Source organism: Lampetra fluviatilis, chromosome 3 (genome assembly GCF_964198595.1).
Source record: "Lampetra fluviatilis chromosome 3, kcLamFluv1.1, whole genome shotgun sequence".
Classification (NCBI taxonomy): Eukaryota; Metazoa; Chordata; class Hyperoartia; order Petromyzontiformes; family Petromyzontidae; genus Lampetra; species Lampetra fluviatilis.
The window spans coordinates 25318722-25346626 of record NC_136277.1 but is presented as its reverse complement, the minus strand read 5'-3'; the positions used below and the strand labels follow the sequence as shown (position 1 = coordinate 25346626).

The 27905-nt window shown below is 42.2% G+C and overlaps 1 protein-coding gene across 1 annotated transcript in view; it reads right to left on the bottom strand.

The window, feature by feature from the left end:
- Positions 1-486: 486 nt before the first annotated feature.
- LOC144955771 (tight junction protein 1-like) overlaps positions 487-27905 on the bottom strand; it is a 50797-nt gene continuing 23378 nt past the window's right edge. Inside the window, 17 exon segments of the mRNA XM_078885910.1 lie at positions 487-2010; positions 2520-2603; positions 3110-3315; positions 4964-5185; positions 7924-8107; positions 8816-9000; positions 12887-13084; positions 14062-14132; positions 15793-17046; positions 18306-18542; positions 19402-19488; positions 21449-21742; positions 22738-22838; positions 23716-23926; positions 24396-24478; positions 24933-25028; positions 26088-26269. Of these exon segments, the coding sequence (XP_078742036.1) occupies positions 1928-2010; positions 2520-2603; positions 3110-3315; positions 4964-5185; positions 7924-8107; positions 8816-9000; positions 12887-13084; positions 14062-14132; positions 15793-17046; positions 18306-18542; positions 19402-19488; positions 21449-21742; positions 22738-22838; positions 23716-23926; positions 24396-24478; positions 24933-25028; positions 26088-26269 (3778 nt within the window). The 3' untranslated portion in view covers positions 487-1927.

Genomic DNA, 27905 nt, shown 5'->3' with positions numbered 1-27905 from the left:
CACAAATAAAGCGAGTTTTTGATTGGGGCTACGTGGCGAGCAGCGCAGAAAAAATCCATTGTGCTGTCCTGGTATGCTCCCAGACATTTACCAATACACGCTGACCAGCGGGGTGAAGTATGGTCGAATATGACCCCACAAGCCGCATCACGTGGGGAGGACCTCATGCAAGCAGTGGATTGACTTGACGATAGTTTACTTTGTACAGCCACTTGTTATTTTTGTTGGATTAAGAGCCATTCCAGTTGCACTTTGGTCATTTTTCACTCTCAAACTCACCCCCCTATAGGTTATACAGCAACATCCAATGGCATCCATCAGTATTGCGTTGACATTAGTTGATGTATTAGAGAGCAGAAGTGTGAAACCCTCTTGCATTTCCATTTCATGCTTATAAATCAACTTTATTGAACCTTCTCCTGCAAAAAGGATTCAGTAGGTTAATGTTAAATGAACGCACACGGAGATTTTTAATAAAACCACGAATGGCATTTGAGTATTTATTTTAATATACAAAGTTTATTGGGTTAATAAAAACTTAACAGAAATCTAATTGATATTAACAGTGACTACTTGACTAAAAGTAGCAAGCGAATAAACAACTAATTTGCATACATTACCGAAGGAACTAACAATATTTGAACAGGATAATGGATTTCATATAAGTGGTGTAAAATGTAAGTTTTGTTAAATTTACTCATGATTATTTCGACAGCCCCAAATCACGAATCAAAACCCCCGCTCTAACTCATGAGATTGGAATATGTATTTAGACTACTGTTTTCTAAAATAATTTGATAGCTTTATGAAAAGAAACTCGTACAAAATGTATTTTTTGTTGGAAAACAAATGGATGTGAAGCTGATAGCAGAGGCCTCTTTGGAAACTGCACATGTTGAACTGTAGCAGAATATACTAAAAACACGTACAATGTAGTTTACACTTTCATTTAAGGGAACAAAGTAAATATACATTTACAGATTGCAGGTGAGAAGATATACCGTATATTTAAAAAAAATCATCTTTGTTTCTTTTTCAGGCAAAGTACAATTTAATCATTTCAGATCAATCATGTGTCAAAACAGCTGTTGCTCACTTAAAGACTAGAAATTCACCAAGTCACCAACAGTAAATGAGAAAAATATACATGTTTGTATCTTAATACCAGAAAATTCCGAAAATAATCCTCTGTAGCAAAACAATACACATCAAAATATTATTACAAAAGCAACAGACACTTAAGGAACCAAGGCATTTTGGTCATAAATTGGGGGAAAAGTTCAGTAGTTGAATGGGTATATTAAACAAGATAATAATACCCAAGCATGTCAACCCTACACTAATCATGTCAAACAAATGCAAAATAAACCCCCCCCCCCTTTGGTGGGAAAATATTAACGTCTAATCTTTCTTTGTACGTGATTCATAACCAGCAAACGCACTGTTACACACACACACACACCCCCAGATTCCACATCTACTCTCAGTGTCACCCCCTATCACAGTAGCAGAGGCACGTTAAGGTCTTGGGTTTGTGGCGGATTTTTCACAGCTGTATCCCTGAAGTTGGCTGCATCATTTTGGCTGAAGTTACTATTTTCCATTAGGACCCTGCCCTTAAAGGCAAGTAAGTACACCCTTAACCTGGGCCTCAGCAACTCTGGAAAATGCTTACTGCTATTAATGGCAAAGTACGTCAATAAAGTATTTTCTAGAATTTTCTTACATCTAAGTGGCCATTTAGGCATTGTTAAGACTTAATTCTGGCGAGGACTACGTATACAATTGTTGGAGGATAAATCATCTGTTACACAGTGTTGCGAGCCGTTAAAGTGAATTTAGCATTTTTAAGATGTCGAGCTAGAATGTACAATGTACTATCTAATTAATTTGCAAGAATAGGAAAGATAAGAATGCCGCCCCGGGGCTAAAAGTGGTCAATAAGCACTGAAACGCAGTTTGCTCCCTTGTAGTTGGGATCGCTGGCCTTCTGCCAGTTACTGGGCTCACCTGCAATAAAGAGAAAATCAATGTTAGCAATTTTACTCATAAAAGATCAATCATAAACAGAAAAATGCATCGCATTTACACATATATATCATTCCAGATGTCAAATGTGGTGCATTTTGAAATATATATATTCTCCACTCGATCTACTGTTGGGCAAAGACCTGCGCATATTGAAGCCACTGTATCTGAGAAATGAATTAAAATAAGTTACGGCTAAAGGTTTACATTTTAATGTTGACATCATTACACAAATGTGACACGTATACGCTAATAAAGTACAATTCTTATTGCTGCTGTAATTAATTACTGGACTCCAACAATGACATACTTATTAGGTGAGAATACTTAAGATGGATTATTACATCGCAGAATCATGGGAGATTGTGACAGCTTTAGGAGGCCTTTGCCCAGCAGTGGATTGATCATGGACGCTGCTGCCGATTTAAACATTCATCTTTCCTTTCAGCACACAAGTGCAAAGAAGGCGTACGGTGTTTGATGGCACTTACAGTGAGGGAGTCGGAGTTCCACTGGCTTAAGGAATTTGAGGCCATGGGGGCCACACATCACAAGAGGGCTCAGCAAGGTCTCTCCTGCACAACGCAGAACGAGTAATGATCAGACAGCCAACAACTTTACAAACATGAAACGTGGGGGGAAAAAACCCTTGAAACATCAAAATCTTTTTTTTGTAATTAATTTCATATACATATAAACACTTTAGATGTATTACTGTCGTATTTACATATTTTGAAATGTTAAAATATACATTTTTTAGATCAAACAAAAGAGCATCTACAAAAACGTATGAAAAGTAACATAAAAAATATATACTTCATAATCAACGTTTTTGGGTTTAGATCGCGTTATTTATAAATGTGTCGTAACCCTCCACCACCCGACCTAAACCCAAAAACGTTGATTATGAATAATATTGGCCGCGAAAGCCTACGTGTTAAATAAAAAATATATAGTTTGATAATGGTCAAAACATCCAAGCTTTTCCCTTGCATCAGACAGCACAGCAGGCAACCAACCGGGGGGATGGGGGGGATGGGGCTGGACCTCGCAGACTCCCACGCTCCGCCAGACTTCTTACCCTTCTCCTTGTCGAGAGGAGGCAGGATGCTGTTGTCTTTGCAGACCTTGAAGTAAATCTCCTGCTCCACGGCTGGTGGGATGGCTCCCTTCGGGATGATGATGCTCACGCCCGTCTCCACGGAGCTGAGCACCCCACCGTGCGTGTCGAAGACGCCGCGTGCTGTCGCCAGCACCGTGTGGCTCTCGTCCTCCAAGGCACTGGAACTTGAGATACGAGACGACAAGCGGCGTCAGAAAAAGCCACATGACGCGGGTAGATTTCCGCGCATCAGTGTTTCACAGCTTTCCAATGTAATTTGGGGGTTGTTATCGCGTGTTGTGCGGCATGATGTCCTGACATTTTGCTCTACGTGCCGGGAGCACTTGCACGAAAGCTCCCAGCACATCGGAGCAAAACCTTGAACGTCACGCGAAATAACACACAGCACAACGCATCCGACAGCAACAATGTTGGTGACGGGGGTGGCTCGGGAGAGCTAACATTAGAATCGGAGGAATGTTGCTGAGAATTTACAGTAGATTCAATTCCAGATAGCTACCTGGGGTTAAACCAGGTTCTCTCGAGTGCAGTTGATTCTGCCTGCTTGCACACCAAACAATATATATTTCAGGATTTTTTAATAATTAGGCCTATTCAAGTTCGAGAGACAAAACATTTTTTTGCCCATTACCATGCAATACTCTTACCCAGGGCATATAATGGAGCACCAACAAAAGGCTCATTGAAGTGACTTTTAAAAGTAATTTCTGCAATGTCACATTTGAGAGCTATTCTCTGTCATGACATGAGGCACCACTTAATGAATGTGGAAATGTATTTGGCTTATAATGAGGGCGATGACAATTTAGATATAATTTTTGCCAAGTTAAAAATAATTTGGCAGTGATTCATCTCAATGTTACCAGCAGCAGCTCAAAAACCAAATATCAAATTACTGACGGAAGAAATTACTCATTACGAGAGATAATTCGCAGGGAGTGCAGGTAAGGAGTATTTTTCATACAGATACAATTACTTAAGACAGTTCTGCATACCAGAAGCTAACATGTTTAACAGTGGGATTTATTAATTTTAGTGTGGCATTCCATTACCATTTAATAGGCACATGCTTTCGGACTTCTTGCAGTACATCATGTACTTTTGCAAGATTCATAGAAGAAATGTCATGCTGTTAAATATCATGGAGATCATTTATTTGTATACCCAATTGAAACATCACTGAATTTCACTTATGTTCAGAAGGTTTCTGCTTAAGAATGTACACAAGTAAAAGCACAAATGTGAAGCGATAATGCAATAATAAATCACACCGTTATGTCAGTAACCTGTCTTACTGCCTCATGGGCAGCTTCAAGCCATGCAGCACTTTGTTCATCCCCTGGATAAGCCAACCTCACCTCCGTAAAAAAGACTCTGCTGTTTAAGTTCTCATGTGCACGTCCACAACGTTTGAGCATTGTAACTGCGATGGGGTCACATTTAAAAATAACCATTCAAATCCGAACTGTGTTTTACCGCAAAACTCATCTTATCCGTGGTGATTTGAGGAGGTGCTATTTTTTAGGTAAGTGGTAGTATTAACATTAACTTAAAATGCTTCCTGTTATCAGTGCCGTCATCTGTCTAGATAAAAATAGAAAGCTATTACCACCACTTCTACGTGAATCCTCCAATCTGCAGAAAGATGCGGATTTTAGGATGAATTTAGCAAATCAGAGAGACCATCCATACATTAACCATCGCTGGATTACCACCGCCATCATCAACTAGCACAACACTCGTTGGTTTAAGCCGATTGGGTGAAACAAATGCGAGTACTTGATTCCAAAGGAGACTGCAAGAGATACGCACCTGACAGGAATGGCTTTGGGGGCAACAGTCATGGTCTCGGATTGGAACTGTTGCTTTGAGGGCTCCTGAGGTTTCGTTGTGATGTTGATGCTTGCGGGCTCGTACTGCTGGCTGCTGGGCCGGAGCCCACTGCTGTCCGCGTCATTGGGAAGCAGGTTGTGTATGAACTTGGGGCTGTCGAACTTCCGCTGGAAAGGCTTGGCAGTGCCGGGCGTGAATCTGCTGTAGGACAACGCTGAGGTCAGTCCCGGCGTTTAAGACGGAGCAATGGCAAAATGGGTTCTCGCTTGACAGAGGCGACACTTTAAGTGCATGATCTACAAAATATGTACAAGTGCTGCAGCAAGTGTGCTTACTCACACAGGTAGTTCAAAACATGTTATTCTGCCTCTTTAAATACTGCACTGGTTTCCCATTTACATCAGGATTTATTTTAAAGTTCTGCTTACTACTTATAAGGCCAGCCTTTAATGGTGTTGGGCCCTCATGTTTACAGGAACTGTGCACACCTTATTGCTTCGATTTGCACATTGAGATGAGTGAATGCTGAACTTTTTGTAGTTCCTAAAAATCGTCGAAAATCATTACGGGGGAGAGGTTATCGTTGGTTGTATCACGATCTCTCGATGGAACTCTTCCAAATTATATCAGGCAGGCACATCGGAGATTTCATTCATGGATAAGATATTTTATGTAATATTTGATTCATAATTAGTGTATTTTGAAATAGATCACGTAGGCGCAATTACAACGTTTAGATATAACCCTCCCCCATCATCCTACACAGCCAATCAAAAATCAAGCAAAATTTTGATTTAAAGCTTTCGTGACTGCAGGGATTCATATTCTTGGTTCTTTCGGTAAAGTCACGTAGAAGGGAAACAATAAAATAATAAAAAAGTAAAATAATACAAATACAAATATAAAACAATTATTGTTTTCCTTCTACGTGACTTTACCGAAAAAACCAAGAATATAAAAATCAAGTTGTCACGTGGGCGTGTATGCCAGTTCATTTGGTTTATTGGCTAAACCGAAGGAATGTTTGAAAGGGAAGCAAAACTCGCGAGAGTAGACCTCTTGCGACCACCTGATGACGGCTGGATGTAATCACCAGCAATACGTTGCATGAAAAAAATTGTCATAAATTTTGCTTGCTTTTCAATATTCAAATTTTGGCTGATAATCTAAATCAAATGGCATATTTGCCCACATGCAAACTTGATTTGATTGGCTCTGTTGGGTGCTCGAGGGTTATAGTTGGGACACTGGCATTCTACAAATGTAATATACACTGTAAAAACGCGGATTATGAATCATTGGTCACGAAAGCCTACGTATATAAAAATATTAACACTAATTTGTAGGAGATTGCTTATTTAACAGCTATATTGAGGTCAATGTCTTTTTTAGTTTTTATTACAAGGAACCCAGAGATGCAGAGCATTATATAAAAGCAAATTCCACTATATATAACCTTAATGGATAAGATTTGGTAATCTTTTGATTAAAATTGTTTGTTTAAAGCACTGTAAACACTATCGTCTAATCGAATAGTTTCTGTTACACAGCCATTGACTGGCCATGTATTTCATTCCCTGTAAGAATTTTCTTTCATAAACCAGAAAGACAAAATATATCATTGCTCATGACCTCACCATGACATAAAAAGGTTCTGAAAAAAAATTCCCATCCTTGCATAGATAAATAATTACGTTAAAATACCAGGGTGTCTTAATTAGATCAGGGAACGACGATTATCCCAAAGGTAATTAAATTTAGACACCACACAGATCTAGTTGTGACCTCTTGAAACCAAAGCGACACAAAACACCTGGTTGAAGTGACGTAGAGAGGGGGCTGTCCAAATGTACGATTCCTCAAAACAAGAATGCACCAATTTAAAATGGCACACAAACGCCAGAGATGTGTAAAGCAAAAAAAACATAATATCGTGCAAAACATTGGGAAATTAATTTTCAATCCACATGACGTCATATTATAAGAAAGTATTTTTTGGAAATCCCAAATTACATTTTGAAAATCCTTAACAGAGGTGGTCAGGAAGCTCACGAGTTCAAAGCACTGAAATCCTGGGTTCAAACTGTGGGTTTCGACCACCGGTGATGGAGGTGGGGTCTCAAAGTGTAGTGGGGGGGGAGCTGATGATGAGTCTCGGCCTGGTCAATAACTGCAGAGAAAATCACCATGCAAAAACTTGGTTCCGCGAGCAATATGCTGGGGACCCTCGCATGGTGGATAAAAGGTCAATTGAATAATTTCCAGGAGCAAGTTCTGCAAGATATCCGTTTAACAGACAATCCTCCAACATGGGGTGATACGCTGCTCAGCATCATGTCAGGACAGAGAGTTCAGAACAGTTTAATCCTCCTGACGGTATGCCGAAAAGCAGACCTGGGATAAAATGAATAATTTCCTCAACACCTAAAGAGTTTGTGGATGGATCAGCGACTTGCAGTAAAGGAGAGTGGAAGTAAACATACGTTTTCTAAAATTATAATTTGAAATAATTCATGCAAACACAGAAACTAGTAATGCAAGCAACTAACAGTCAACCCGAATACAACACTTAAGTTGTTTATTAACAGCATTATAACCATTTCATTATGGTCTAAATAACAGTCGTTTAATTGTACTGTAATTACTTAGCATTAAACAGCTACATTTATTGTAAGTCTTATTTATTATATTAGATTAGAGTCATTTACATATATTATTCAATATACAGTTGACATATTTTAACTTATACCAGGTCTCCCTTCGCCTAAAATATTTGCATCGCAATGGGCTATTGGTTCTAAATAAAGGTCGATTGATCTACATCTGTTAGATTAAAATTGCGGGCCATCCATCACTATCAGCTTTGCAACTACATTTTAGGGCTCATCACCACTTAGACTGCATATAAGTGAACGTTCAGAGATGGATGGGGGGGGTACCTGGCGGTATAGGGAGTAGGGTTGGCTTTGTACGGTGCCGGAGTAGACCCGTTCACGGAAGGCTGGGTTGTAGCTACGGACGCTGGCCCCGACTGGAACGGCTTCTGCACGGGAAAACTGGGCTTGGTTGCCAGCTGGGGGGGATCCGGCTTGGCTTGGATGGTAGGAACGTTCTCCCGAGACACTGAGCAACAGTAGGGCAGGAGCAGATGTGAGCACACTACCCCGTCAGTCTTATTTACTCCACAAGCCTCGTCACATCGTGGCAGGCAACAAGCCTACGTGTTTTGTGCGTGAACGTGAGGTGCACAGATATACGTGCGCACAAACTGGCGTCTATGCAGGTTTGTAACATTTATTTACTTTTTTTACCATGAACATGTTTACGTATTATTTGTATTGTTAGACACATTTTGAATTATGAATTAAACCAATATATATCTTTAATGCTATCTACAACAAATATATGTTATCATTCTTGCCAATGTAATGCAGCATCTTTAAAAAAAACATGTTTTACAACAGTCTCATTATAAACACGCACCAAAGTGTAATTTATGAACATTGCATTCTCTTGACAATCACTGCCCTTTCAGATTAATAATGAATTTGCTAGCTCCAGTAAGCACACCACGTGTACATTTCAGAGTCATTAACTTATGAAAACCATAGGACATGTTTTGTTAATTACCTGCATAAATTGCCTGCCGAGCCTTGGAATCAAACCAAAGACCCGAGGCAAAATACTAATTTGGCGAGCATGTTACCTATGGCCATACTTAACCTGCTCCAATTTTTGTTTCCCATTTAACAGCTCGATTAAGTTCAAGTGTCAGGTGTTCACTTGCGGCTTTGCGCTTACAGGGCAGCAGTGGGCAGGCATTGTGCTTACCAGAACTCTGGTAGGTGTCGGTGCCACCAATAGAAGCTGGTTTCTGTGTGATGGCTGGTTTGGGATAAATGGGAGGGGCATAGCCGACGGCCTTGTGGGCAGGCGAAGCCCCAGCCGGTGGATCGAGGGGCTTGTCTGCCACCTTGGGCTTGGTATCCAGGGATTCCAACTCTCCTGCCCTGACCCTACACACATACACACACGTGCGCTTTTAACGCTGCAATGGCTCCAATCGAAAATTTTCGTCGTCGGTCATGGGGCATACGCAGAGAGAGAAGGCAGGCTGAAGCCTCGTCATCCATGAGCGGTGAAAAATGTAAAAGAAAATGTGTGCAGCTAAGCAATGAATAAATTATGAAAGCATTACATGAAATCTGTTCGGCTCTGTGCATTAGTTCATGGAACAGCTTTCTGTGTTTAGCTTGTTGTCCTTCCCCCGCATCTCCGATTAGCACGATTGGCTACGTAACGGTGCGAAAGAAGTTCGACATACATATAAACACGGACTGCACACCCCACGAAAATTGCACAGTAGAATGTGAAATTTTTTGTCATTGAAAAAAAAATATTGTTATTTAAAAACCACTCAGGTTTATATATTTATTAATTAACGTTAAATTGTGGATTTGGTCATTGTGTGGATTAGTACTAATGGCACAATCAAATTAAAATGGAAAATGGATGCTGTTGCTTCAGCGATGTTAGAGATACATACATCAGAGATCTCCCAATATATACGAAAGCGGATGGAGTGGTTTCCTGTCAGTTCTTACCGATAGATGCCTCTCCTGTCAGTGGCACTTACATTGTAAAAGCTGAGACAGCATGAAAGGGAAACATTCAAGAGGCGGTATCAGGTTAAAGTAGTGAGGGGCGGGGGAAATGGCCACACAACTTGACAGATGCCTTGCCAAGTGTAAGAGTATTTTATATTAACATGAAGATTTAGATTTGGAAGTGTTCCATAGGTTTCACTGGGTTGTAAACACAATTGGATGACCCAGCCTCTGTGTGTAATTTAATTCATTTATAAACTGATCAATGACAAGACAATTTAATTTGGTTGGATTATCCAAGGCACAATATAAACACACTTATGCAGTTGAAGGTTGCGAGATGCAATGCTGGGTATATCCATCATAACCTCTGGGGTTGATAAAATTGAGTAGCATTTTTTGGGAAATCAACAGCAGTCATCCGATGGAGGGTCTATCTCCACCACTGGCTGAGCCACCAAGGAAGATTTGCTCATAAGAGCAGGGAGACACACAAACCTTGATATGATGGTATAATTTCATTAGCACACATGTAATAGAGTACTTTATGCAGTTATGCAAATATAAAGTCAGTCAACGCAACAACGATGCTAAGCGGAAAATAATGAACAGCATTCATGCAAAGTATATTAACAGGCACATGTTATGGGCACCTTGGACATGGTATTATGTGCCTATTTTGTGACATATGAAAAACAATGAAATGCAGTTAATATTTGAGCAGCTTATGAATTTGATATGGAGGGGCTCTGGGAAGCACAAACCGAGACAACACACAATGTGGCACTGTTAGCGAATCCCAAACGCTTCATGCCACAAAGCACAAAATGAAATCTCCGCGGAATATTTTATGCACACACGTGCATATACCTGTGCACAAAACGACTCGTGTATATTTTCGCGTGTGAGCACAACCATGCACATTCACATGCACGTGCATGAAAGTGGAAAGCACAGGAGATGGGGGAGGGGGTTTCACCTGACTCCGGATACAACTCAAAACCTAGAGTCGTTTGTAACGCACGAGAGAATGCTTGTGGATTAATATAGGAAATAAATAGTAACGATCTCTTGTAAAAATATATATATACACACGAAGTGCGTCTTGTGGTGTATTATTTTTAAGGCAGGATGTTGGTGGTAAGTGAGAATAAAATCAGGCAGGAAATAACAGGTCCTTTTTCTATAACCCTGGCTCCAACATCTGATATTACTGCCGAATAACACATGGGTGAGAACTGTAAAAAGAAACAGCAGCACTGGCGCGTACCTTGGAGCAAAGCTTCGTCTAGCGGAGGGAACCGGCACGCAGCAGGCTAACAAAAATTATTAACGCAATATGATACATGTCCAGAGTAAATGCATCCTAAGTCTCCATTATTTCTCTTTAATGTCTGCAAGAATGAAGGAGCACATGCACTATATAAATTCAAAGGTAATTCAAGCTACATGTTTTATTCCAAGTTTTAAGGGGATATATTTCCAGCGTTTCCATAATAAACTGTGAAAAGTATTTCGTGCTCTTCCTGCTTTTATGTCTGTTTTCATTTACCAAAACCCTCTAAATTGAGAAAAGCCGGCACATCCCCTTTATTTCATAATTTTCTTTCTTTGACCTTTTAAGAGCCCTAAAGGTTAAGACGTGTAATCTGAAGTCGTGGCGTGCTGCTCTGTAGCCCTTTGACATGCATTATTGCCTTCCTGGGACTAAAAGCGAAAGGCGACAATGGCCCCAACAGATGGCCCTCCCTCTAGGCAGTCACAACTGACCTTTTGAACTGCAATCAGTGGGAGGGCGGCCAAAAGCCAGGCAACTAAAAAAAATGAATAGCTATCGGGGACACAATTCTTTCAAATGTGCAGTCTTCATCCAAGAGGGTAATAAAACTGACTGCTGAGAATAAGTATAGCTTTTGTGCCATGCCAATAATTATCCTTCTATGAATGTATATAAAAAAAGTGCCAAAATTATTTGTATTTATATGCTCTAAATGTATAATTACGTGTAATTTCGCATGTAATTAAATCTTACAAACTGCCACAAAAAGGACAGGGGATTAAACAACCTGCCCTTTTCAACACTAACAGCATATTATGCATAATTCACTTGTGTTTAAATATTACGGGCAGCTTGCAGTGGAATAGCAAACTGCAATTTGACTTGATGCAGCGGATCTGGCTGTGGCGGTCCCACCTGATGACGGAGACTTGTGTTGCCTCCGAAACGTCGTGATTTTTTATTATTTAATTTTTATTAATTTTTATTTCATTTTTTACCTACGTGACTTTACCGAAAAAACTAAGCGTATGCAATTTGAAGCTGGTAAAGTAAAAACACAGTGCAATTGAACAGAATAAAAATTATATATTAAGACAAAGAGAATAAACGCCATCACCACAATCATAATCGATACCGATTTATAACAAAAATATATAATTGGCCAATCCCAATGACAATCGCTCTTCTTCAGAGCAGTGAGGTCAGTCACAACATCTGCCTCGCTTATACGAGGATATAACATTTTGGAAACTAATGCCTTAATATCACGAGGCAATATTGAGTGTTGAACTTTGAAACATACAAATGGTTATCTAATTGGATACTTTCATCATCATCCATCATTGTTAGCCATGATCAATCAACTGTTAGATAAAGGCCTCCCCCAAGTTGCCACCATCCTTCATGATACTGTGATGTAACAATCTATCCAGACCCTGTACCCAAGCCCATCTCATTGCTCCATCTCCATGGCAGACGGCCTGAGGCACTCCCTCCTTTGGCTGCGAAAGTCGTTATTTTCATCCAATGACAATTATCCCTTCTCGGAACAAGTCCTGTCCAAGCCCAATTACTTTTTAAATCCTCAATATTACGTCTCTAACCTGCATGTTCTCTAATCCAAATGTCCCTATGTCGTTCTCTCAGCGAAACCCCAAGCATGCATCTCTCCATGCTTCTTCCTGCATTTTTAGCTTATGTTCCAACCTCTTCATCAGTACCCATGATTATGATCCGTATATCATCGCAGGTAATTGGCACTAATTAAAAACTCCCTCTTCAGATACTTTGGTATGTTGGTTTTCATCATGAAGTCCGGCATTTCAAAAGCGCTCCAACGCATTCTCAAAATGTAAAATAAACAAATGTATTTTCATTGACGAAGGCAGTAAAGCGAAAACCTGAAAACCTGCACGAGAGGAGGTCAAAAGGCAACGCCTTACATTGACATAGCAGGTCAATATACAGCTAACGGCTTTAGGTAAATTTCTAAAATGCCTTCCGTGGGCCCCGTACCTGTTGTGTGCGGCGAATGCCGATTGGGCGGGTGGCTCTGAGGGCTTGGGTGCAGGTGGGTCCTGGCGGCTGAACAGGCCGAGCTGCGTGCGGTACCCAGCCGCCTCGTCCTCATCCTCGTCCTGCGAGTTGGAGTAGCGGTTCACGGGACGTAAATCATCTGCAGGTTTCACCTGCAACCTTGGCGCTTCGCCCGCTCTGAAACAAAAATCAGCAGCCGTGAATTAAAATCGGAGCAAGCATTGATTGAAACGTTATTAACCAACGCCGGTCGCACTGGAGCTCATCCTGGGGGCGATACGGCCAGGTGGCATTGTGGCAGATGGCTCGACTCGGCAACATCAAGTTTGCAAGTTCAAAGAACGGTTCGCGGTTAATCCCGATAAAAGTGGTTATTTCACCGGAGCTGATAAAAGGAGTAGAAATAGAAAAATTTACCTATCCCCCACTATGTATTTTAATCGTTTTGATTCCAAGTCTCCATTTGACTCAAGTAACAAATAATGTTGGTCCCGTTTCTATCGTTTCCTGATGTTTTGTTGTTGACTTGTACTGTTGCGTTCGATCATTAGGCTACATGTATTATTTGCATATTTCTCAAATAATATGCACAAAAAAATACATTTGATATACATGTCGTATAAGTAAAAATACATTGAATACGCAAGTCAATGCATGTCTAAAATCGGCACCACTTTTTGGTGAGGGATACTTTCCCATGGAGATACTAGTCCCTGCCATATGAACGTAGAATTTTCACTCCAAGCTGCCAATGGAGGCGTGCACCTCTCACGAATCAACGTGCATTTTGACGTGGACACTTAATGTAGGTAATGGCAGTGAGGACATCTTATTTTTTTTTCCACAAGAGGTCCCCATTGCGCAAACGGTACACCGGGACAAAATGGACGCTTCTGAGATGCAGAGCCAAGGGGCTCATCGACGACGATACTGTTTGGAGTGACGCAGGCTTTGTAAACAAAGCAGTGAATGGCACGTCGGATAGAAATACTTTACATTTACTCCTCATACTCAACTCACAAACATTACCATCGGTTGGATTTGAAAATGTTTCAACTGAAATGCCAATAGCTAAAGTAAATGTCATTCCACTGCGATTAGAATCGACAAGGGGCTGGCTGTAACGTCATTTCGCAGCTATGAAGCACTGGTACCTGTAGGTCTGCGTCGACTGTTGAGCGGCATGCGTCAGCGGTGGGACAGGCTGAGCCACGTGAATGTCCACCTGCAACGGAGAGAAGTCACCATCTGCTGATCGTGCAGGGTAACTACACCAACCGCGACCATCCCTCGTGCGAACTACACGCTGCAAAGACCAAGCTGCAGCGCGTCTTGGTTATGAACGATAGCAGTTGCGCACGATTAGAGCCAATGATTCATAATCAACTTTTTGGGTTAAATCGCGTTATTTATAAACGTGTCGTAACCCTCCACCCCCCGACACGGCCAATCAGCAAAAAAGTGTCACGTTGACAAGACAAATAGTTCACTGCTTTAGCCCACCGGTGTGTTGAAGCGTGAAACCACAACATTTACAATTTTTGAGTACGACGTTTCGCTGGTAATTGCATCCAGCATCATCGGGCAATTCGCCAGAATGGTGAGGCTCTGCTCTGACGTCATCATTTAGATCCAATGCGTTTGGGTTGATACACAACGAGTCTAAGCTCAAGAACCCTACACGCTGAATACAATATGGTTGATTAAAAAAACGTCCCGTAGATAGATATAACTGCTTAATCCAAGCTATTCATGCTTGCTTGGCTTTTGCATTGTACTTGTACTGATCGCCTTTTGGCAGCCTTTGGTCTAAGACTGGTTGAGACAAAGCCATAAACAATTGCCGTCTCTGGTGCAGGCAAATCAGTTTTAAGGACAATGCATACATTATCAAAGCATATGGTTTGCATGTTTTACCACAAGTTTGTGTGGTTTGTACACAGTCGATGCCTTGTAATTGATGTCTATCTGTTGTTTGAACATCTTAAGACCTCCTGTAGTTATGCCAGAAAGGTTAAAGCCCTTTTTAACCATCTTGATAATGCCAAAAGGGTCCCCTTATATACGAATGCATTATGGTTGTTATAAATTGGATGTGAGGCTACGAAGGAAAAAAATAATTGACTCACTCCCTTGATTAAACATCTAACGTTACCAATCCGAAATTACCAATAATAAACTGAAAAACTGATTAGTTATTGTGAATTATTTTACATTTTGAACACTGTCAAAACCATACATTTTTGAAATGTACACAGACAATCAAATTGACCATCAGCAAATATGAATCGAGTGAACAGTTATATCGGGTTGGTAGAACGTTTAATTTCACATGCCAACGTGCATGTTTGATTGATATTCTAAGAGACTCCCCACGAAAATACGACTCTCCTCAAATGTGTGATATGAGCACCCAATGAACTATACACGATTGTGTCAGCTCTTCTTCACAGTGCATTTTTCTTATTGCTACCAATGACACAGACGCAAAGACCTAATATGCAAAAGTACCCAATCACTGAGCACTAACAGCAGTAAATCAGATGAGCGAGAAAAAATCTTAAATTGAACAGGACTAGGCACTACGGAATGGAGCGTTGATACAGTGATTAGTGCACTGCTCTATGAACCAGCAAACAGTAACATTCTCAGCCATGGCTAACATCAGCCACCAATTAAATCTTGAGTTGGTCATGGCCACCCCTCTTCACCAACCCACAGTGATGAGTGTATGGCGAGACAACCCACATGACCGACAATACAGGGGAGGCCGTCATCTAGCAGTGGATTGATAAACGGCCATATGTTCATTTTAATTAGGTAATGGAAAAAGACAACGGGAGAGTTCAAATGTGGTCGTGTAATTTTCCAACACATACACACACCTTGGGCTGCTGTTTCTCAAACATCTTCACTCTGCCAAGTACAGACTTGGGGATGACGGGCTCCGAGTCGCTGTCCTCCCGAGGAGGGTTTGTAGCTGGGGCTGGTGGTGGGACCTTGATGGTGGCCTGGCGTGGGGGTTCCGTGGCACTGGGTGGCGCAGGTGCGGCAGAAAACTGTGAACGGCTGGGCTGAGCTTCGTGGCTTCGGACATCACCATCGTCGAAGCTGTGGGGCTGCTGGTAGTTTCTTTGCAGGCTGCCATACTGGCGTTGAGCATTGTCATTGGCTCTTTGACTTGCGCTGTCGTACGAACTCGGCTGAGCATCATATGGCCGCTGCGGCGCATTATTAGACCGTGGGATACTATCATATGACCTTGGCTGCTCATCATAGGCTCTCAGCGATCCCTCGTCAAAGCTTCGGGAATGTGGGTGCTGCTCATAAGCACTTGGCGGTTGGCGGCTGTCATAACTGTGAGGCTGCCTGCCGTCGTACTGTAGCGGTGACCGAGGCTCTGGAATCTGCGCTTGTCTGGTTTCGTATTGCTGCGGTGGTCTAGCCTCATACTGCTGCGGCTGGCGGACTTCGTACTGCTGCGGCGGAGGTGGTTGCCTGTGATCCTGGACCTGCGAAGGTCTAGCCTCGTATTGCTGCGATGGCGGTCTCTGCTCCTGAACCTGCGGAGGTCTGGCATCATATTGCTGCGGTGGTGGTCTCTGCTCCTGAACCTGCGGAGGTCTAGCCTCATATTGCTGCGGTGGTGGTCTCTGCTCTTGAACCTGCGGAGGTCGAGCCTCATATTGCTGCGGTGGTGGTCTCTGCTCTTGAAGCTGTGGAGGTCGAGCCTCATATTGCTGTGCCGGTCTGTGCTCCTGGAACTGGGGCTGCCTCGTCTCGTACGATTGAGGTGGTCTGGCTTCATATTGCTGTGGCTGTCTTCCTTCGTACTGCTGCGGCTGCTGCTGCTGCTGCTGCTGCCTCGGGTCAAACTCCTGTCCTCGGTGGTCTTGGTAGGGGGAGGAGATCCTGTAGTCGTGGTCATCTGCCTGCCTCTCTGTTTGGTGGTGAACGTGCACAGCCTGGGACTGGTACGAGTATTCGTGGCTGGATTTGGAGCTGTGGGCGTAGTTTTCTGGCGGTGCATCATAACTGGTCCTCTGTTGTTGTTGCTGCTGGTATGCATGTTCGTCATAGCCTCTAACTTCCTGGCTCTGACGAGCAGGCTCGGTGCTGTAATTCACTGGTCTTCGCTCCTGAAAGCAGAGTTTTACACCAGAGTTGAATAAATACAATTGAATTGATAAAAAAATTGGATTGCAGAAAATGAATTATCAAAGTATCTCACTTTTTAAACAAGTGCGGGGAGCTGTTCATTTCTTTGGGCAGTACAAAGCCAGCTAATTACGTAACAATCTCATGACAAGCACCAAACTATTCATATAACTATTGTTCACATCCTACACCGTGGTACCTATTTTATTGACCAATGGGATGATGTGTTTGACTTAACCTCCATTCAGGGACTTTAATTACATTTTTTGCAACTGTTGCACAAACACAAATATGCATGGTTCCCTAATAGGTAAATCTATTAGAGGAAAATTATTTCTATCAATTCAAAAACGCTCAATCCGTCACCACGCATAAAAAAAACGAATGCTCCAAGTGCAGTGTAACCACACCGATATTACCAGAGGAATGTAAGGTTTGAAAATATCCCCGTTTGAAATAAGTAAAGGAGACATGCTGAGAAATAGAAGCATTAGAGCACAAATAATAACCTGCATCACCACATTATTCAAAACACATGCACACATAACAAGTGGACCTGTCATGGCCGTGTCACTTTAAGCAAAGAGAAGTGTTGGACAAAACGTATCACGTCATGACAGCAGAGAAGCTTGCAGAATGTAGAAGGATAGACTTGTGAAATGAAATCACACCAGCAGTGGAAGTGACACCAATGGTGGCCAAACGAACATGACATCAGCAGGCAGTGCTGGGATTGGAGTATACCATTAACCATTGGAAGACTGCGCCTTCATTCCCTAGTTTGGGGCCTACTCATTGAGTATATCCCTTGAAAATCAGCTGTAGTCATCGTTTGTAAAGTTAAGCTCCCGTCATAGGAATGTGAAATCTCCACCACCAACTCAGGTCTGCCATTCGGGATGAGCGCTTCCCATTTAAGTTAGACTGACTTGAATTTAAAAACTAGATTTTGTAACATCCTTCAGAATTTAATCGCATGTGATCATTATTGGGAGGTATAATGAATGAGCAAATCATTATCATTTGCTTGCTTTAACAAATACTGCTGAATATTGATCTGGAAAGAATAAAATTGGTGAGGGACTTGGAATAATGATACATGTATGTGTAGACACAGAACAGAGTTCTGCTTACATATTGTCTGTATCTAGGACTTTAATAAGAAATGTATTTGTATTCCGGAGCCTGTAAACTCATCTCGGATGATCACGATGGCAACAGTGGGGTGCAGCCTGCGTACCGGTGACGGCTCGGCGAGCATTTCTCTGCTCGTGGTGCGGGGAAGGCGTGGTTTAGGAGCCCCGGGCTCCGGGCTTGGTCTCCTAACGGGCTCGGGGCTGTTTCTGTGCACGGCCTGGGGCTCGGGCTGGGCACGAGGGAGCGGCACTGGCTCCTCAGGCTGCCGGGCTGCCGGACGCTGTCCCTGCGACGCCCTGCTCAGGAAGGTGGCGGCGCTCAGCGGCTGTCGGGGATCCAGCTGCGTGCAGGGCACAGAGCGAACCAAATGTTTACGATCGTTACAGTTGACAAAACAAGTGTCTTTCTCAAAGTAGTGTCAATGAATAAAAACACCTAATTTTATTTTACTTGTAGTACTGGACGAGTAAAACTACAACCTGTGGAAGTAAAGTCTTCGTCTGGGATTCATTAAGTTTAGTCTCGGTGAGTAATTCAGTTAAACATATCATCCACTATTAGTCGTTACATTTTGGTGCGAGTGGTGGACAATTCACCTTCACCCATATAGTCAGTGATCTCAGTAAATCTTATGATATATGCATTTAGTCAATAAGCATCTTTGGTCTAAAACAATGCATTGCAGTCCCTAACAATGTTACTAATTATCTTAATCTGTGTCTTAATTTAGATTAGTATTATTCTTCATAATCTTCATAAGTTGATCTTTGGTGAATCACATTCATAATCATGTTCAAAAACTCCACTCAGTCATTGGTGACAAGAAGAGAAATTACATTGTTGCTGAATAATTTCATCACTAATTCCCATCAACAAAATGAACACTGCTTTTTAAGCAGCCAGGATACAAGCATAAGCAGCAGTGGTCACTTTCCCAGGTTGAACAAAGCAAATTCCTTCTACCAACCGCAGATCTCAGCATGCCAGCGCTACATAACCTCCCAGTTAGACACACTAATAAACAAAGTCTTCCATGCATGTCGAAAACGTTATTCGATTCTTGCATTTGTGTAAAAAAATTTTAGCCAAAGAAAACCGAACCAAATGATTCTACTTTAGAAGTTCAATACAAAATATATTACAGCATCTAACAGAAACACGGCCGCTGGAATGTAAGCCTGGCAAGCCTGCTCCCATACCTCCTGGGGAGAGGCTCTTTTGGTTGCCGCATGCTCCCGGTCAGACTGCACAGGCTGAAGCTGCTGCGAGTGGTACCCCTGGACAACCTACAGGCGTAAACAAAGACAGATCTAAGTTTCGCTGCTTATAGAGCACATTGATTTATCTGGAGTTGAAGGAAACAATGATTATCAATAGGCCTTTTTAGATCCTTGTTTTTCACACAACGGCCAAGTTTACTTTAAAAGAACCCTTTGAAAGGCCACGATAAAAAATATATAAATGTTCTTTACAAAATTGTCAGTCTTTTAAGAGGCTGCCAAAATTGCATTCCAAGACTAAACCTTTAAAACAGTGGCCAATTTTTTTTTCGAATGCATGATATCAAGCAAGAGTTCGAAACATGCCCCCGCCAACTCCCACATTGGCAAATAAGTTAATATCCGAAAACACTTTCCAGAGACGAATAGAATTAATGCATTAAATTATACATTCACCATTCTAATAGCTGTGTTTTCAGGCCGTACCACGTGTTACTGGCCAAGATCTGCAACATCTCAATCCATGTGCGTGCTGGGAGCCCAACAACAGATGGTACAACCAGAAAACACATGAGAGCGATTTACAGTACAACTACAAAAACCTACCCACAAACCAGCAACCTATAAAGCGTTTGCGATTCATTTTTTTTATAAACCCTTAATGGTGACCCAGGCAGTGCAATTTATATTCATCCTTTTTTTTCAAATGCACTCATAAAAAAAGAAACTATAATATCACTAAGGAGTGATCGAACCCCACAATCTCTATTATGGATAACATTGGTCGTGAGAGCCGACGTGTTAAACAGCACTAAGGAGGTACGCAAATTTAATGTTGCTTTCCATTTTATCACCAAATTTGCACTCGTTATTCAAAGTTAATATCGTTACACTGAAAGCAGAAAATTTGCATGGAACAATAAGAAACATTTATGAAACTGGTTTGGCAAATGTACGCAGTTCTGCTCTTTTCCACAGCATCGGGAGACTTGGCATCGCCAAGTTCGAAAAGAGCAGCATTAAAAATGTAAAGCTCCACATCATATTTTCACGATAAGAGATGGAGGTTTTAACATACAGGATAACTGACTAGACTTCTAGACCGCCTATTCACCAGTGGGTTTAAGAGTTACTTCTGCCAGATTTTTATTGGTCCGCCTGGCGGATGAAGTGGAGTAAATCCATATCTGGGGTGTGGACGTGCAGTAGTAACTCATGGTACTGATTTTATGACATCTTAGCCAATGCCTGGGGCGTGACAGTTGTGTGTGCACTCGTGCATCCCAGACATGACGTCGGGCGTGCACCCTGATACAAGTACACATTCTCCACTTTTCTGTCATTCTGCACGGCGTTCTGAAGTCTCACGGAAGAACCGTCTTTGTTGGCATCATTCTTGACAGACACATCCCTTTAGGAAAAAATCTGCTCCAGAAACAATAGGACACATGATGGACTAATGCTATAAATAACACGCTGGAGGAATTGTCATTGTGTGTGCTCGGCGAGAGATGTGCAGGTCACCTTGACAGATTCCTGGAACAACTTAATTTAAAATTTGTCGTACTTTTTTTATAGTTCCATATAGTGGGTATTTTTTTACATCGACCTAAAATGTGTTTCAAGAAACTTTCACTGCACTGCGCATGTAATTACTGGTATTCACACTTCCACCATAACGCTGCCTAGATGCCGAGTTAGTTTTAGTTTTTTTTCCCCAAAAGTGGGTGCCAATTATATTCTGCACAGATCCAACTTCATAATTAAACCGGCGCACGAACAAACATTTCACGTTGTGTTTTTTTGCTAACACGGTTTACAATCGGTTCAGGGATAACAGCTTAGTCAATGCCTGAGGGGTGACAGCAAAAAGCAATTTTAATACCGCGTTTGCTGCCCTTCTCCTGCACCTCCGATTACCAAGGTTGGCTGCGTACCGTGTGAAAGAAGTTCAACATACATACACAACAGACAGTCAACGGTAATTTTACACCAGGAGCAAGGGACATGAAAAAATGTATTATACCGGTGCCGGCTGCTCGTGGTGGAACCCAAACGGGGCCTCGTCCCGGACGGGCTCAGACGAGCGGCTCACGGCGGACGGCATGCCCGCGACAGGCATGCCCAACACCGGCTCTGTGTCCGTCTCGTTCATTGTCTCGTCGAGTTCCTGGTCGGTGTAGATGCCACCCTCCGTGTCAGTGTCCTCGCAGTCGCTGGTGACGCGGCTGTCGCTGTAGAGCGACAGCTCGCTGAGCGGCGCCGACAGGTGCGAGATGCGGTCGTCCTGCATGTCCAGGTCGTCCGTGTCGCCGTCCGCCTGTCCGGGGAGGAAACGTCAACGTTAATGCCGAGTGAGGCCATCGTCACGATCGTCATAAATTAATCAGCTGCGTCACAGTCCTTATATATTATTATCAACTTTCAGTATTGTCTTCAACATAACCGTCATCATTACCACGCTCATCGTCAACACCGTCAAGAGTCATCCCTATCCTCAATAGTATCAATACATTCTTAAGAACACAAGTGAATGCAGACTCAAACATAATTGTGAATATAATACCAAATAATGCACCCAAAAGCACTCCATTAAGTCACTGAGTGAAATAGAATACATTACTAAACCAAAACAATCAACACCATGGCCCAAGCAATGACTTCATAAAATTATACTTTTTTCTTGTTATTACAAAGTACTTTGGCCGAATAGATTGCACTTGTTAATTGTGCCTTGGGGTGGAGTCATGGTTCGCACACTACACTTTGAACTCAGTGACCCGAGTTAAATTCTAAGCCACGGCTAACATCAGTGGCAAGAGATGTGTGGATAACAAAAATCGCCATAACCAACATGGAGTGGGGAGTGCTTCATCGAGCAGTGGTATAACAGAGGGTTGCAATCCTATTACTTAATTATTATTATTCTGTTTTTATTTCCAGATAACCTCATACTGTGTAAATATCTTAATTTCTGACCACAATTTATCGGATATTACACTACCAAACACAGTCTAAAATCGAGAGCCAGTGATTGAGAGAAGTATTATTATAACCTGAAAAACATTTGCTTTCAACTAGTGTGCAATCACTCGACAAAACCTGTCCTATGTGTGGCGATTAGGATGTGAGTGTAACGTGTTATATGTTAAGTAAACGGAAATATAATGTTCCACAAATGGAAACTATCCTGGGCTAAACACTTATGAGAGAGCTTCATGGCTCATCGGATTTTATGGACCTCACACTCCTTGGAAATTTATCATGTTGACGAGGTATTAGGAACCAAGGGATAAGTGTCAGCGTGCATCTTACCCTGCCCTCAGAGACCCACACCAGCTGGTTTTGCTGTTCTGCAACGGAGTCCTTCAGAGCCCCATACCATCCCTCATTCATGGAGTTTAAGTTGATCACAGCTGAAACAATAGAGGGGGAATTAAAGAAATGAGTGGTAATAGCAGTAATCAGGAATACTTGATATGCTAATTCTCTTCCTTGTATCACGAAACAGCCATAGAAAAATCAGGGTTTGTTAAACTGCAGAAAAAATATATTGACTCAATCATAGAATATTTATTCTGGAACAATGCACAGAAGCATCTGCTTAAAAAAACCCTGGACTGATTTCACCGAGCCATCGGCATGGTGTGGCCAGTTTGCATCACATATCTTACAGCTTAACAGTATTGTATATTCACCACAACTCACAGAGGCAAGGATATTCCTTTTCCGAGTATTTGTGTGGGTGCATGCACAACGCTTCAATATCCAGTCATGGTTACAAGTGGCAAGTTGTATTTCTACTTGTTCAAAGTCATCCCTGCTGTAAATGAGTGACTGGTGCATTTATGCAAAAACATCAGCACTTAGCAGGCAAAGGTAAGCCAGGAATGGCGCTGGCCGCACAATTATTGGAGAACCCACTCATTTACAGTGGTTGTCACATAATGTACTGATATTGACCATTTTGAAATTTGAGCCACTTAAGTTATGCCTACCTCAGGTGGTACCGACAAGTGAAATATCTGCTCTGGGCTCATGAACTAACCACACGTGACCTGCCGATCAACCAATTTTGATGTATCCACTTGTAACGGGTAGAAGAAATACTTTCCAATTGTTGCAACTGCCACGGTAGCTGGCTAACCATTACACCATGACAGCATTCCAGCCAGTCTTAATAGCTGCTCAACAAACATAATTATTGGGGTGGTGGGAGGTTGTGCAATCTGTGTCTTTGGCCATTAAGTGTGTGTGCGGAAGTCCACACGTGCACGTGACAAAGTGGCGTACATGTGAAGAGGTGCCAGTTGCTCTTGCGCAGCTTGGCGGCGCGCTCGTGGAGCTTGCGAGCACTCTTGCGCGACTCGGGGCACAGGCGCGTGCGCATGGTCTTCACGCCGCTCTTGCTGTCCGGGTTGAGGAACAGCACGATGGGATACCACTGCGCGTAGTTGAGGCGGTCCACCGCACCCGGCGTGATGTCCAGCAGCGCGTGCTTATCCTGAAAACAGCACCGCGTATGTCAAGCGACTAAATTCATATCCACAGCAGGCAACGGGGACAAAAGTACTCCACCGTTTAATATGCAAACGAGTGCAACCATTCAATAAGTAATCAGCAAGACATCACAATCCCTATACTGCCGGTGCATTATTAGTTTTCTCGCCCATTTTCTCAAAAAGTGTCTGGAGTTTCTTCGTGACCTCATTGGGAAAAAAGCAGGAGTGTTTTGAGACATTTAGTGAGTGTCATGCTGGACTTAATACGCATGATGAATCATTGCAGCGAGCATCAGACCTGAAAGGTTCTGTCTCCCATGTAATGATTTTACCATCTGCTACTGGTGGGGTAAATGGCCAAGGATTTACAATTACAGTTTGTATTCTGAGAGTGCATTAAGCACTTTACTGCCAGTACATTAATATTTGTATTTATTTATTTCCTCCCCATTTTGCATTGAAGCCACTCACTTTATCAATGATCTCTTTGATGGTGTGCAGTCGGATCACTCCGGAGTTCTTTGTATCAGTTCCTGCATCCCTTGGTTCATTTCCTGCAAAGCACACATCATTGGACACACACATAAAACAAAGTCTACATTGATGTGTATATTTTAGTTTTGTTTTATTCATGATATGGCAGGCCTCTGCTGGATGAAGTCATCTCTACACTGTGCCAGTAATGGAAGTTGTTTGACCATACTTAAAAACACCAATCAGTGCAATTTAATGAAAGTGGGGGACAAGGCTGGTTTGCACATCACTTGCCACTTATGTTAGCATGACTGGGAATTGAACTCAGGTCGCTGGGTTCACAGCGCAGTGCAATAACCACTGTGCCACTGCTCCACCCTTGTTTTGTGTAAATGCAGCTTTTTTCCCGGAGGCAATATTTAGGTATAAATATATACACACACTTGACAAAATATATGTTAAACATAGCTAGTTGAATATGAATACACAAACTTCACAAGTTTTACATGAGAAAGAATAAAACGGTTTTCTTACGTGCAATTTCAAAGCTGTTGGGTTGCTCCCTGGCCAACTTGTCTCTTGCAACGTCGGCAATGGGTCCAAAAATCACCACAGGTCTCAGAAAGCCAGCTGTTGGAAAGACAATCAAAAGGCTCGTGTTTGCACCAGGAAAAATATGATGTAAAAGGTAACAATGGGAAGGCGAGAACAAACAGCTATCGATTTTCTAAAAATGCCAGGATAATACCAACAAGTTTATCTTTGTTCAAACAGTTGGCCGACACCAACAATGACACAGAGTAATGGCGAGTCAATAAAGTGACAAACTAAAGGAAACCGTTTGGGAAAATAATACGTTTTTGAACGTATGCGAAAGCATCAATTCTATCCTGTGTCAATCATCAAGAATGGCCCACCATCCATGTAGTCTCCAAGCTGAGCATCTCCAGTAAATGGGCAATGATGTTTCAAAACTTCGTGCAAGTCATATGCATTCAGGCATATGTATATTAGTACAGTATATGTAAAATGGAGTCAGGAAAACAAGTTTTATATTTGTTTTCAAATTTGACAAATTAGCATAAAAAAGACAATGTTAAATTGATAAGACTTGTCCCACCATTAATGTTGAATTTCTACCACTGACAGACGAGCGCCGCCCAACACCCATTTGAGCCGAGAGATAATTTTACTTGACATGGGGTTGTGGCTTGTTTGTCTTTTATCCATAATGGTGCATCTCACAGAGCAGTGCAAGCCTGTGTGTTAAAGGATGCCCCGTGGAAGCGGGCATGACAACTACTTTTAAGGTTCCCTTCTGGTGACCCACTGGTCCACGGGGTAGAAGGTAGCCCCCCCTTTCCCACCCGGCACGCTACACACATCGCATGACAAATTTTTTATTCTCAAAAGTAGAAATGTAGCCAAATTAAGTGCAGAACAAATACACTTGTTAATTTTCAGTTGTTGATAACCACGCTGAGAACATCACCTCACTGCAATTGAGAAAACTGGTTAATCACGTGCTGCTTGCCTGGATTTAAGCGCAGGATTTTCAGAAGTGCCAGCACAGCGCTCTGACCTCTAAGGCACCCGCCCGCCCACCCACCCGCACGGCCACCTCACCCCACCGGGATATGTTAAGTCGTTAAGGTTGTGCGATTGCAGAGCAGCCCGTCACTCACTCACCCTCGCGGAGCACAACCCGCTCGTAGGCAGGGAACTTCGTGGGCACAGGCTGTGCAGACAAATCCTCGCGGCTCTTGCGCAGGTTCTTTTTGGCTGAGCGGAGGCCACGGAATCGCCAGAAATCAGCTCGGTCGTTGGTCCCAACTTTGGCGAAGTTCTGGACAGTCGCTAACTGTTCCGCCCTGTAAAATAAGTGAACATTAACAATACATGTATTGATTTATGCAAATATCGGCAATGGCAGTCGAGAATACATGATTCACATGAGATGTTTGCAGTACAGTATAACAATTCACAAACTTCAAAGCAAAAGTAAACAAAGCCTTAAACTGCCAAGAGTGTGAATATTTGATCTATTAGTGTTTTTATTTCATAAGTTTAATGTGTTTTTACTTTTCGTTTATGCAATTAACATTTTCTTTTATTAATCTCCAAGAGACCAAACTATAAACAAAGTGAAATACGTTGAAAGACTGCAATATATAAATATATATAAAGTGAACATGATCAAAACAAATAACAAATCGTCTAATCTAATTTCACTGTGCATTTACCACCACCACTTTCAAAAGCAATTTGTGCACGCAAAGCGAAACCGGCAACATTTATCAACCACAATTGCCAATTACGGAATGCCACATTCCACAGATGATTAATGTCCGAGCGAGCAGTACACCTCCAGCATAAACGAGAGGATTGCATTTATTATATTCATGTAAACTGACCAGTGCCGCTAAAACTGAATACATGACGTAAAAACTGTGAAACCCACTTGTGGTTACTCCACTCTGGGCAGTCCTCTCGAATCACTCAAATGAAGTGACAGGCAGGGACTGAGGCATGTTTTATAACCCATAGTTTCACAGCCTGTTTTCACTATTTCTCTGCAGTTAAATGACACCCAGTTTTGTAGTACATACATTGCCTCTTTGGCAGCGTGAATTTAAATCTGTCACATAACAGGGCATGGTGGCACACTTGTATTCCAGTCTTTTTCGAGGTGGGGTTTTTGTTCAGCATCTTCGTTCTGTCTTGCAGAACGACAATCCATTAAGCACCTGCAACAAACTGTCTCCACAGTTCCATATCCACGGTGGACGCCTTCAATCGTGTTCCCACTTTTGCGCTGCCATTCTGTTATTGGTCCAAACACCGACCATCTTCCCTTTTGGCAAAGCGTTTTGCCCAAGCCCAATTACTACTTTTCTTAGCAGTGTATATGTTTCTAACTTGTGCATGTTCTCTAATCCATGTGTTGGAAGATCACACTGAGGCTATTGTGTGCAGGAAACAACCACCAGCCTCTATGGCCCTCTAGAAGTCAGTACAAAAACTACATTGTTGATATCCATGTGGATTCTTAGAGTCTTATCTCCTGGTATGCAGAGCTATGTTTCTAAACACTCAAACATGCAAAAAAAACGAAAGGCATTTAAAAAAACCTAAGCAAATATCTCAAGTATCTGGTAAACAGCCTTTAGACTCACTTGAGACTTGTTTCGGTATACACAGTAAAAGTAATTGGTTGGCACACTTTAAATTACTGAAGGTGGAGTGATGCAGCAGTATATACCGCACAGCGTTCAATGTGAAAGTTGTGAGTTCAAATCGCAGTCTAGAGATCACTTGTGTTTTCATCCCTCTGAGATGAATCAAAGGAGTACCCCCCCCCCCCCTTTGGGAGGGAATTCAACAGTAGTTGTCCAATGGAAAGATTTGCTGTTACCATAGGCATGTGGAATGTCCATAATGCTCGCAGGGCTTTAAAAAGGAAACAAAGTGTTCTGTTGGCCCATGCTCAATTGAGCAGGGCACCAA